Source organism: Culicoides brevitarsis, chromosome 2, assembly GCF_036172545.1.
Source record: "Culicoides brevitarsis isolate CSIRO-B50_1 chromosome 2, AGI_CSIRO_Cbre_v1, whole genome shotgun sequence".
Classification (NCBI taxonomy): Eukaryota; Metazoa; Arthropoda; class Insecta; order Diptera; family Ceratopogonidae; genus Culicoides; species Culicoides brevitarsis.
Genome location: NC_087086.1, coordinates 36872131 through 36886090, shown reverse-complemented (window position 1 = coordinate 36886090; position 13960 = coordinate 36872131). Strand labels below are relative to the sequence as shown.

General features: G+C 24.2%; 1 protein-coding gene across 2 annotated transcripts in view; it reads right to left on the bottom strand.

Moving 5' to 3' along the window:
* LOC134830055 (four and a half LIM domains protein 2) overlaps positions 1–13960 on the bottom strand; it is a 45257-nt gene that overhangs the window by 29385 nt on the left and 1912 nt on the right. The window contains exons 2-6 of one of the 2 annotated variants that reach the window (XM_063843412.1): positions 13607–13695; positions 3530–3719; positions 3272–3473; positions 3114–3214; positions 2116–2259 (exon numbers count right to left, since the gene is read on the bottom strand). In XM_063843412.1, coding sequence (XP_063699482.1) covers positions 2116–2259; positions 3114–3214; positions 3272–3473; positions 3530–3719; positions 13607–13695 — 726 coding nt within the window. Of the gene's footprint in view, positions 1–2115; positions 2260–3113; positions 3215–3271; positions 3474–3529; positions 3720–7456; positions 7711–13606; positions 13696–13960 lie in introns of those variants that run through there. The other variant, XM_063843410.1, reaches the window with a different exon arrangement.

Sequence of the window (13960 nt, the reverse complement as noted above, 5' to 3'; positions counted from 1 at the left end):
TTTTTTTCACTTAATTTTTTGTCACTTTCCACAAAATCATTACCTTATCCCTTGCAACGCGCCTCCTCGCCATCGCGATGTAAAATTAGTACTGGAAACAGCAAAATCCTCGCGTACTACAAACAATTTTTTTTTCCTCGTGCTCTTGTTGTTGCTGTACGGAGCGTGAAATACTCGCGCGCAAAAAAAAAATCAAGCAAGAAGACGAAGAAACGACAAAAAAGAGCACAAAACTAAGTGCCAACTCGCCACATTATTATAATAGTATCATGACAGTACTCGCATGACATTAGCATCGAGCGAACGAGTTGCCAGCTGAAGAACATGGACATGCGACGGAGAACATATCGACACCTCGGAAACATTTATAGGTCGCGATCTACTTTTTTTTCGTGCTGCATGTCGCTAAAGGAGAAGACGACACGAGTCAATGTCAAGTCAAATCGTTAAAAAAAACGGGGTTTTTTGTATAATAAAAGTAATAATAATAATAATCAAAACCATTAAATTGCGCTTTATCAGTGCGCTAATGACAACAAATAGGATGCTTGATATCGTTAAATTGCATTTATGGGGAAAAACAAAATTTTTTCTTGCTTATTAAATTTTTTAAAGTTAAAAAAATATTTTCTTCTTTTTAATTAAAAATTAAAGATAAATTTTTATTTTTGAAAAATAAAATTAAAAAATTACTTTTTATAAAATTCAGCTTCTATTTCAACAAAAAAAAATTTTTTTAAATTTTTCTTAAAATTCTATAGATAAAAATTTATTTTTCGATGACTTAAAAAATTTTTTTATTACTTTTTCATACAAAAAATACCTTAAGGGATTTAAAAGAAAATTTTTTATTTAAAAATAATAACTAAAAAATTTTTAAAGTCATAAAAGAAAAAATTTTTATACAAAAAATTTCAAGAAAAATAAAAAACAAATTTTAAAATATTTTATTTCTTCATTAAAAAAATTTTAAAGTCATAATAGAAGAAATTCCTATTTAATTTTTTTTTAATAAATTTATTTTTTATTATGAAATATTTTTAATTTTACGAAAAATCATTAAATTAAATTTAATAAATTAAATTAATTAAAAAATTCATTAAATAAATTTTTAAATTTTTTTCTTATGTTTTTTCAAATTAAAAAATATTTTTTTTTATTTAATAACTAAAATGTTTGATGAAAATATTTTTTAAAGCCATTAAATGAGAAATTTATGTAGAAAAATTTAAAAAAATTGTCAGATTATTTTATTATTTTAATTATTTTTTTATAATTTAAAAAAAAATAAAAAAAATTTTATCTTTTATTTTTTTAATTATTTTAACTTTTGCCTGAAGAATTAAAAAAAAATAAAAAAAAAATACTCATAAAAAATATGAATGCCGGTCTTAAAAAAATTTCGACGAATTCATAAAAATTTTTAATAATTTTTAAATTTTAATTTTAAACAAAAATTTCTTATTTTATGACTTTAAAACAATTAAATGAGAAAAAAATTAATTTCTTTTTTTTTTTTTTAAATAATAAAAAAATTCTTGACGAAAAATGTCCTTCCTAAAGCACGAGATTAAACACACACTCGCAAGTAATAATTGCCTCCCTTATAGAAAATGGGAGTGTTCCAATGATATAATGTGATAATAGATTTTCGCTTCGTAAATATAGTTACACAGAGCAAGGTGCGCGCCGCCAGTCATTTAAGGTATTCGGAATAAATTAAAAAGGTGTCGTCTTCGTTAAACATAAAAATAGAACCGCACGATGCAATTATGTCTGTAATTTTGTATTTAATTACGAGAAACCACTTAAAATTAATTAAAAAACGGTCATCTCAATAGCTGGAGCTATTGGCGGAAAAAAGTGTTGCAGAACAATAAAAATTGACCCAATTCGCGCGAAAATTGTCTCTGTTTGTTTTAAGAAGAGCAATAAATCACGACGGCGAATGAATAAAACCAATTTTATGTGTTTGTCGCATCGATTTGTTCCCCCAGTTTTTTTTTTTTTTTGTACAAGAGACAGACAAGCGGGATTTATTGTTTTATTGGAGAAATTTGCACTAAATTTCGTTTTTTCGTGAATTTGAAGAATTTAAGAAAAACTTTAACTTACCTCATCACAGGAACTGCATCTCGGCTTTAGGATTTCCGCGTAATGACGTTCACAGTAAATTTTGTCCTCGTAAACGCAGTAAGTCAGATCTACTAATAGCTCATCACATTTCGAACAGGTAAAGCAATTTGGATGAAAATTCATCTAAAATAAAAATTCAAATAAATACAATTATTTTTCTTATTTAAAAAAATATCATGAAAAGGTAAAATTTTTAAAAATTCAATTTCTTGAAAATATTTCAACAAAAAAAAAAATTAAAAAAATAATATTTTTTTTTCTTATTTTAAAATAACTTAAAAAATATTTATATTTTTAAAAAATTATTTTAAATTTTTTATTTAATTTAAAATATTAAAATTTAAATTATTTTTTTTTATTTTCTTCAAAATAATTTAAAGACAATTAAAATTAAACAAAAAATAATTTTTTAAGTGAATTTTATTTCTGGTTCTTTAAAAAAAATTAACGTTCAGAAATTAAAAAAAATAAAATTGACGAAAATTTATTAAAATTTGTTAAAAAAATAAATATCAATAATTTAATTTTAAAAAAAAATATTTTTTAAGAATTTTTTTTTCAATTTTAAGAAAAAAAAATAAAAATTTATTTTTTTTTTTTTGAATTATTTTAAATGGAAATTTTTTTTTAAGTAAAAAAGAATAGATTTGAAAAATTTTAATTAATTTCTTTAAATTTTTAAAATATTTTTTATAGAAAATTATTTTTTTTTAATTTTTAAACGTTAAAAACTTTCAAATTTTCTTATTTTTTGTCATTTAAAAATTTCTTAAAACTGGAATTATTGATAATTATCATAAAAATTTTCCATTTTCTTGAACCTTATAATTTTTTTAAATTAAATTTCATCAAATATTTTAATATTATTTCAATAAAATTTCTTTTAAAAAATTTTTTTCAATAAATCTCGAGAGATTTGAAATTTTTTTTACAACTTTAACTGATTTTTTAAAATTAACGACGTATCTCGAACTTACATTATCCCTTAACTTAGGTGCATAGACAGCCAATTCATTCGATTGCAAATTTTTTGTACAATTATTACAACTTGCTTTTGCCGGAGCTTCCTTCACATATCCTAAAACCCAAAAAAATAAATTTAAAAAAATTATTTAAAAAAAAATCAAAATCTCACCAATATCTAATGCAATTTCATTCCGCGCCGTGATAAAATCCTCATACGATCCCGTATGTTCCTTATCGACGTACTTGCAATACGCCAAAGCCAAATCCTGTTTTGGTAATTGATATAAGAGCATTTTATTGCGATATTTTTCTCCACTCGTATTGAGTTTAGGCACTTTTTCCGATGGAAGTTGGTTGAAATATTGTTGAATCTAAAAAAAAATCAAAATTTTAATAATTTTTTTTATTTTTAGAGGAAAAAAGTTACCTTGGCAGACGTTGATAATCCTGGCGGCACCCAAATGTACCCCATTTGCTTTGGATCGACAGTTCCGACGGAAGAGACGCTCGTCAGAAGCGCATCTGACTTGAAGCCAATTCTCTCGCATACCGATGTCATTTGTTCGTTGTAAATGGCGTGATCGGTTCGGGGACACTTACATGCCTGACATGTTTTTCTGCAAGAAAAAAATTGAAAATTATTGAAAAATCGAGGAAAATCTTAATTGTCGTTCCAATCAAACAGTCTTCACTTTCTTACATTGTTATTGCTACTACTAATGATGTCTGAATATCAAAAAAAATATATTTTATGCCGGTCGAGACAACGACGACGACGACAACGAACACGAAGAGGAGCAACAATGTGAGCAACGTGCCAATCCTCTTTTTGCGAGCAACACGGCACGAGCTTAGTAACACTCTATTAAAGGAATGTCGAAGGTAAATAGGTTGGAAACGCAAAAAAAGGACATCATCGGCGTGTCTGTAGTGACACAAATACAAAATGACCAACACAAGAGAGGAGGATAGTGTGTCGATTGAAATGTATTATTATGCAATATTTCCAAAGGTGTGTCATTGTTTCATCGGCTAGGGAGAAATTTTCGAGAATTTTATCAAAATTTTTTTATGAAATTGCTCGTAAGAAAATTTTCGATGGTCGAAGGTATGAAAAATTTAAATATTTTTGAAAAAATTATATTTTTAAGGTAATTTTTTGAAGTTTTATTTTTAATTTTAATTAAATTTTTTTTTTTAGTTTTAAAAATATTTTTTTCTTATATTTAAATTAAAATCTAATTTAATAAAAAATCGATTTAAATAAAATAAAAAAAATAAAATTTAATTTAATTAACATCAAAAAATTGAAATTTAATTAAATTAAAATTAAAAAAAATAATTTAATTTAGTTAAAATTAAAAATAAAACGTAAAAAGTTACCTTAAAATTTAAATAAAATATTACCAAAAAAATTAAAAAAAATTTTCATTCCTTTGACTATAAAAAAATATTTTACGAGTATTTTCATAAGAGTTTTTCGATAAAATTCTAAAATTTTAAAATAAATTTTATTTTTTTTATTATTTTTTTTTTGTCTAAATTACGATAATATTAATTTATTAAGCTGAAATTTAGACCAAAAATTTTAAAATTAAAATCTTAACAAAAATTTTATGTTGAATTGAGGACAATTAAAAAATTTTATAATTTTTTTATGATTTTTTTCGAAGAGCTTTTATTTAGTTTTAATTAAAATTTGAGTAATATTTAAAATTTAAAAATAGAAATTTAATTTAAAATTGGTTTTTAATTTTTTTTTTCAAAAATTAAAATTTGCAATAAAAAATGCTAAATTTTCAAAAAAATTAAAAGTCGAAGTCTCTCAAAAAAATTTAAATAAATTGAATTAAAAATTTAATTGAATTGATTTAAATAAATTTTTTAATTAAAAAAAAAAAAATAAAATTAAAAAATTTAAGAAAGAAAAATTTATATTTGCTATTTAACAAACAAATTAAGCTTTTATCTGGCTTTTATGAAAAAAAAAATTAAATTTATTTTATTTTACTAATTTTTTTTTATTATTTAAAAAATATAATTTTTGTTTCAAAATGTCGAAGAATAATATTTTTTTAGGAAAATTTTCCTCCAAATTATTAAAAAAATTATATTCTTTTTTTTTAGAAAGAAAATGTTCTAAAAAAAGTAAAAAAAAAATATAGAGAAAATCTTCCTCTAAATTTATTAAATAAAAATTTATTTATTTTTTTAAAGAAAAAAGTCACCCTAACACTCCGATCAAAAGACAAGACACCCAACTCGACCAATAATAATAATCTTATTTTTATCACACAAACCTCATAAAATAAATAATGAGGTAATAATATGGACAGCAACCAGCTGATGAGGTGATTTATAAACCGCGCGCGCTTTTAGCAACAATGTAAGAAAATGCACGAAGAATCACGTCATCGTTCGCTCATTTCCCCTTCTTCTTCCACATTTTCTTCATTTTTCACGTTGAAACAAATTGTTTTTAAATGCCAAACGTTCCGCTTCTACCTTTTTCGCTGCCCTCCTATTGTTTGCCTGTCAATACCTTACGCGATAATATTTTTTCCTCTTTGCTTTTTTCACGGAGAAAATAAAATGTAATAGTTGTTGTTTGTCAAATAGGTGCTTATTAGACGATTTACGGTGTAAAAGTGAGCAAAGGAGGTAACAAACGTCTAATAATAGGCTCGTGTCGTGAGTTCACATATATGGTAGGTCATAAAAAAAGGATAATGGTACCTTGCTAATGAAATGTATTCGTCGAGTTTATTGCAAAAATTTTATTATGATGTTTATTAAAACGAGAGCGACAACTTTGTAGAAAAGGTATTTTCCTCATTTAGGGGAGTCCGAGTCAATAAAGTTCAAGGTTTGAACAAGATCATCAATTTTTATGGATATTATGGGTCATTGTTATGGGATTGTTTGTGAAAAGTGTGACGTCATATGTCGAGGATTTTTTTTATAGAAGGAAATGGAAAATTTTGTTACCAAGAGATTATTGACAATGAACTGTTTGTTTAACATTTTACGAGGTAAGTTACCTCAACGTTTTATTTTATTTTTTTGTTAAATTTCTCTTAATTTTTTATTTAAATTAATTTCTTAAAAAATAAAATTAAAATAAAAAAAAAGGATAAAAAATAATTAAATTTTTACTCAAGTCAAAAATAAAAATTTAATTGATTTATTCTTTTAAAAATTAAAAGCTTTAAAAATAAAAAAAAATATTTATTTAAATAAAAAAATATTAAAATAAATTAAAGTAAAGAAATATTTAAATTAAATAAAAATGTTAAATAAAAGATTTATTAAAATCAATATTAAAAATTAAATAATTTAGATAAAAATAAATAAATTAAAAATTAATAGTTAGTTACATAAAGTCAAATTGAAAATTTTAATTTTTTTAAAAATATTTTCAAAAAAAAAAAAATGTCGAAAAAATAAAAAAAATAATTATTTTCTTATTAAGTCCAAATATTTCAGATTGTTATTCAAGATTTTAGATAAATTAAGATAAATAAATATTTTAAGTATTTTTTTTATTTTTTAAAAATTAATTGATTTTCAAATGTTTTTTTTTTAATGTTCGTAAAATATTTTTTTATGGTAAAAAGAATGAAAAAATTATTAAATTTTTCTATAAAATTATTTTAAAGAATTATTTAAGGTATTTTTTGACGTTTTATTTTTAATTTAATTAATTTTTTTAATTTTAATAATATTTTGTAGAAATTTCTTGTCAGAATCTCGAGATCTGAAAAAATTATTTTTTTTTTAATTTTTTTTATTTTGTTTTTTAAAAACTAATTTATTTTTATTTTTTTAAAAATTTTTTTTTTAAATTTTATTATTTTTTAAATTTATCATCAAAATTTAGGGCTACAATATTATTAAAAAAAATTTAAATTGTCATAAATTTATCAAAGCATGATACACAATTTAGAAACTGACAACATTTTTAACAAAACATGTCAAAGTTCATTTTTATTTATAAAAATTAAAATTAAAATTTTTAAATAAAAATTGAATAAAAATTTAATTAAAAAGGAATATTAAAATTATATTTAAAAAAATATATATAAAAAGTTTTAGATAATTTTAGGGGTTCAAAAATTTTTAATTTTTATAATTATTTTTTATTTTTTTTTTTTTTTTTGAAAAATTATCACTTAATTAACTTATCTTCATTAACACAAATTCCAACAAAAAATGTTAAATTCATATCAAAACTTCACACAAACAATCGCCCATTAATTCACCTATTTCAAAAGCATAAATAATTTCCTCGCAATCAACGCAACGCAAACAATGAAGCAAAAAAAATTCTTAGCATGACATTAAAAATCCATACCTAACAATGAGATCATAAATTTCTTCCTGGTTGAATATTTTGCAGTACGTTTCGACGATTTTCAAACATGCGTATTCAAGTCCGGGCCATCCGCGAAGATCTTCCGCAGTCTCTTCTTGCTCACTGACTCTCGATTCATCCGCACTTTTTTCTAAATTCTTCGCTGCTGCATTTTCCCATATGGGACACTGAGTGTGTCGTTGCAAATCGAGCATAGATTTGTTTTTTCTTCTCTTTTTCAATTGTCACTTATTTATTTTGTCTCTAATTTAATTTAATTTTATTTGTTTTTTTTTTTTTTGTGGCACGACACCTTGTTTCCTGTTTCGTTAATAGTTCTGATATGAATGATACAAGTGATAAAAAAATATTAAGCGCGCTCTCTTATTTTTTTTTTGTGTGTGACGAAACTCTGGACTGCGCATTCTAAGAGAAAGAGAGACAAAAACACACGAAAAAAAATAAAAAAAAAAATTTTTTTTTGTCTTAACTCGAGCGATTTTAACGTTTTTATTGCACTTTTTCCGCTGCAACTAATAATGAAATTATTGCAATAATTTTTTATGGAGTGTACGAGGCAATAAAAATAAAATTTTGCACTGTGTGATGTTTCGTTGTTTCATTAATTCATTAGGCGGGGTGGATTTGCGGAACGACAACAATCGATCAGTTTCGAAAAAATTCAAAAACTGTCCATCGTAGTTGCGAAAAAAATAATTGCATCGCTAATTTGTTATTATTATTAATTATTACCGGCATTTTTTCGATGATTGATGCTCGAGAACTACATTTTCACTTGTTTCTGCGACAAAATCTCATTTGAACTGAATTTTAGAGCAAATACGTGCCCAGCATTGATCTTGCCGTGATGCACTTGTTGCTTCGTGTGACAAGTCGAGAAATCTAATTATAAGGGAACGTTTGGTTTCAGACCAAAGACGCGACACGAACGACTAGAGACCATATTCGGTACTGTTTATGTTTCGGTTTAAACATGGCAGTGAAGTCTCATTATAGATAATAGCACTTGAAATTGTTTGTTGTGAAACAGTCGCACATATGTACACAAATAGTGAAACGTTAGTATTTTCCGTTGACACACATTGGAATCGAACAGTCTGCTAACCACACAAAAAAGTAGATGATTAAGCAAATAATGTGTAATAAAGTAATGTGATTGTTGTCGTTTGTTGTTGGTGTTGCCGTAAATTGTAACAAATTTTTTAATTTTTTTTTTTTTGTTGAATTTAAGCCGGTGATTTTGACACGCGAATGTAGAGGTTTTGAACTTTTGTTGAAATAAGGTTAACATTTGAAAAATTATTAAATGTCGATTTGAAGTTTTTTTTTTGGGAAAAGGTTAATGGACTTCAAATGATTTGAAGGGCTTTTCTCTAAAAGCCAAATTTTTTTAATTTAATTTTATTTTATTTTTTTTTAATTTATTTTTTAAGTTTTAAAATATTGGTTTTCTTATTTTTTTTAAACTATAAAATTTTATTTTTCTTAATTTCTCAATTAAAAAAATATTTAATTAAAGAAAAATAAAATTTTAAAAGTTACAAAAATTGAAAAAATTAAGAAAACCAATATTTTTAAAATTAAAAAAAATAAAATTTTAAAAAATAAAAATAATTAAAAGATTATTATATTTATTTTTTTAAATTTTATTTAAATTTATTAAATTTCATTAAATTAAATAATTATGTAATTTTTTTTTATTTTCTAAACTCTTAATTTATTTTTAAATTTTTAAAATATTAGTTTTCTAATTTTTTTTATTCTATTTTTCATTTTTAAAAATTTTAAATTTTTTTTTTCTTAATTTTATTTTTTCTGTATTTTTTTATTTTAAAAATTTTTTTAAACTTTTAATTTTTTTTTAATTAATTTATAATTTTTAATAATTATTTATTTTATTTTTTTTAATTTATGTAACTTTTAATTTTTTTTTAAATATTTTTATTTTTTTAAATTTTATGAATTTTATTTTTCTTAATATTTATTTATTTAATATTTATCTTTTATTTTTAGCTTAAGAAAAATTAAATTAAGTCATATAAAAAAAACTTAATTTGCAAAAAATTATTAAAAAACTTAAAGAAAATTTATTTTTTTACGGAATTATTCAAAAATAAATTTTTAATTGGCTTTTCAAAAAATGGCGGGAAAATTTAGCTTCAGTATCTGAGTGAAAAATTTTCGATTTTATGGACCTTTTGAATAATTAGAAGGAAAGATATCAAATTTTAATTTTTTTTTTTTGCAAATTTTTCTACAAGAATTTTGAAAATTTAAAAGGATAATTCCAAAGTTTTTTTATAAAAAATTTTTAACTTTGAAATTTGAATTCAGAATTGATTTTTTCAATCTTTGCAAAAGATGAAACGAAAATTGTTTTATTTTTCATGCAATTTTTCATAATTTTTAAAATCTGAATATAAATCTAACAGATTCAAAATCTTCAAAATCAATAAAAATTATTTAAAATTTAAAACTCAAAGCTTCTTATCAAAATTTGTCAGATTAAGATTTTTAATCTCTAATTCGAGATTTTAATTTGCAAAATCTACATTAATTACCAAACATTAGATTATCAAAGAAAATTTATCTTATCTCAAATCGTAATTTGCCAAATTGATCAATAAAAAAAAATTAAAATCAAACGATACAAAGTGCCACAAAAAATCGCACAAAACGTTTAATGACTCTTCAAATATTTGTCATTTCCAGCAAAAATAAAAATAAATCAAAATAAAATAACAAATGTGTTTGCGTATGGAGCACACATTTTAAATATATAAATAATATTTTTTAACAAGAAAACGTCCACAAACAACAACTATGACGTTCGTTCAGAATATTTCTTGAATTCCTTCCAAATTAAATTATAAACTTTTTAATGTCTAAAATAAATTGCCACTCATTTCTTTATAAGAATTTTTTTTATTATTATTATTTTCAAATATAATTTTTCATTCATAAACTCGTGTCACTTGTAATAATTTTCTGGCCTCGACATTAAAAATTGGTCTAATACTGACAACGTTCGGACCTTCGGGGTGATTATTTTCGCACGTTCGATTGAAAATTCGCTCAACTATGAGAAAATTCTCCTTCAATTAAGTGGCAGAATTAATTAGTGAGATGAGAAACGATCAAGTACGAATCTTTGACTGATCAGGAATTTTTTTCTTGTTAAAAAATATGTAAAAAATACATTAACACTGAACAAAAATTTCTCAAGCAGTTTTACCGCGAACCTGCGTCACAAAGTAAAAAATCCAGATTTTTTATCAAATTTTTCTTGTTATTTTGTTTAAAATTAAACATTACATTTTTTTAGATTTTTTTTTGTTTGCAATTAAAATTTCTTCACTACTGTATGAAAATCTGTTTCTATTATTTCTTTTCTCTTTATTTTTAGTTACTGTGAAAAATGTGGCAGATTGACTTGATTTGTTCTACTTTTCAGGAGTCTTTTGTTTATACAAGACCGGCAAGTACCTAACTGTCAAATGTTCCGAAAAAACTCGCGATTCGAGAAAATCGTTAACAGTTGTTTGAAAATGTGTCAATTGTTGTATTTTCAGTCGTCACATTGCACAGTAAAAGGGCCATTAAATTTTGAAATACATTAAAAAACAAAAGTTGATGGTTCCCGAATTAGTGACAGTTTTTTAGTGGCAATTAATTTTTTATTTTTAAAATTTTTCATCAACGTTTCCAGAAAATAATTTTTTTTATCACTTGTATCGCTTTTAAACTCTAACACGTGTTTGCACAACTTAAACTGCCTTAAATGCAGAAAAACGACTGAACATTGAAATTTTTGTCTCACTTGTTACACATTTATATTACATCTGCAATTGTTTGAACGGCGACGACGACTGATTTAACGTCTGATTCACTGAAAAATTATACAGAAACTAAGCAATGTCTCATCATGAACCAACACACCTGTGTAATTATTATCATTAAAAATACATATTTTTTGTGTGTGTTTTTTATATGATTTTTTTTATCTGTTAAGGGAAATGAAAAAAAATTTTTTTTTGGAATTGATTCAAACAATGATTAATTTTCACTTTTTTTTATTTTTTTTTTTTGTGAAGGAGGAAAGCCACTGACCGCGATGTGTATCAAACTGATGACCGTTTATTTTGGAATTAATCTCACACTCAAAGTATTTTGCCAATAATAAATAAATGTTTCATCGCGCGCGCCACACGGACCTTTTATGAATGGAGTCCAAATTTTGAATGTGGTCAACTACGGTGCGAAAATTCGTCGAAATCGTCGCACGGAACTACGAGTGTTGTTGTTATTATTTAAACAGCTGTTTTAATTTTATATACGCGGAATGGGTGTATGAAAAAAATGTAATGCGTTACCATGGGAAATTTTTTTGGATGGGAGATGGATGTCTGTCTGTTACTCTTTAATGGCGTTTGAAAAGGTAAGTTTTTAAATTTTAAAACTTTTTTTATAAGTTTTGGTTAATTTGAACCTTTTTTAGAGAATATGCTGCTATTATTTAAAAGAAATTTGGAAAACATAGAATAGGGAAGGGAAATTTAAAAAACCGAAAGAGACGAGCAAATCTTTATCCTTCTTTAAAAAGCTTCCTATTAAAGGTTTGTCCTTCATTTTAATCTTCATGAGGCAGAGGCATTTATAAATATAACATAAAGTCAACATCAAATATGATAAAGAATGGCGTAGTTGCATCCAAAGAGACCCAAAGAGTTAATTCAAGCACACGATGTTTCCTTTAACATAAGCCATTGTCTCATAGTCTCTTACTTCAGTTTTTAAAACTTGTCCTTCATTTATCCTCGTCTTGCTTCTGTCAAAGTAGTTTATAATGGATTGTTTAACATCGTCCTTATGCATTATGTTTAACCGTAGCTGCCAACTATTAACTAGCCAAGTATTAACTCACTAAAACTAAAATTTTAATAGTAGGTAGTCTTACTTGTAATAGTAGTCTTTTCATCTTTGCATATTGCGATAAATATTCCATCATGGAGAAACGTTGTTTTAATTTTTACCTCTGACGGATTTGACATTTTATCGCGACTGATACTGATGAAGGAGAAAATATTTTGCAAGTCCTGCTCCGTAATTGATATATTTTAAAAAAATCAAAGTTGAGAAAATTTTTTTAGATTCTAAAAACTAGTTTTTTGTATGTAAATTAAATATAAAAAAATTGAAAAAAAAACTTTAATTAAAAATACAAGAAAAATCAAAATGCGCTCTAATAAATTTCAAACAAATCGCATGCATTAAGTCTAATATTCCGTCTAATGTATGTTATGTTACTTAAAAAACAAAAATTTGTGTATAATTTATTATAATGTATGAACATTTTTTTATGTAATTATAAACAGAACCTTATCGTATTTATTTATAATAATTGACTTGTAAGTAACTGTTGAAGAAATTATCAATGAATTTTTTTGCTTATATTTTATCGCAAAATTTCAAGCAGTTTACTAACTAAAGGTTAAACATAAAAAAAAAAATTTTTGTATTTTAATTTTTTTCAATTTTGCAGCTTAAGACCCATCCAAAGGCATTTTCAAAAACTTTTGATCAAATTCAAACTTAAAAAAAATTTTTTTACGTATTTTAATTTTTTTCAATTTTCAAGCTAAAGAACCATCAAAATGACATCCAAAGGAAATTTCTTTAATTTTTGATCAATTTTTAAGTAACAAATACAAACTTCTTTAAAGTAATCGGAAAAAAATGAGTAAAAAATTCTACTTCTGTTTAATATTGCGTATATTGGCTTATATATGTGATTCATACCATCGAAGGGGGTTTGAAAAGTTCTTTCTCAACACATTTTTTGAAATTTTCCATAAACACACATACAAAACCCTTATCTCCAAAAAGCCTTCTCAATGTCACATTTTCCGCACTTTAGTTCAACTACGCATTCAGAATTTATAAATAGCTTTGTCTTTATCACACTAGATTCGTTACGATAAAATATTCTTATCGCGCCGCCGTAAAAAAATGACATCATCATCATCAACAACATTCATCACTCTTCACTGTTTATACAAAAAAAAAGCGGAATTTGACACATATCAAGAGCGTTCTTATCAATCAGAGTTGTTAGCGGCATGAACTTACCTCCATTCATGCGATTGGTAACCGGGACAATCCTCTTTACAGTTTTCGCACTTTGCTCCCTCGTCGTACTCATCGTAGATGATGGGACCCTGCAAAAGAGACAGAAACGACATTTTATTTACAATTCAATTGAAACATTCAATGCGCATTCAGTCGATGATTTCCATTGAAATTAAATAATAATTTGTGTTTAATGATGATTTTTTTTTGCAGCGTGCGCGATGTTGAGTAAACATTGTGTAATTGAATTTGGAATGTACTTGATTGAGAACTGAGGTGTGAAAAATATCGCTTAACCTTGATCGAAATTTTCGTTTGACTTGAAAGTTTATGAACGAAAATTTTGAAAAGAGG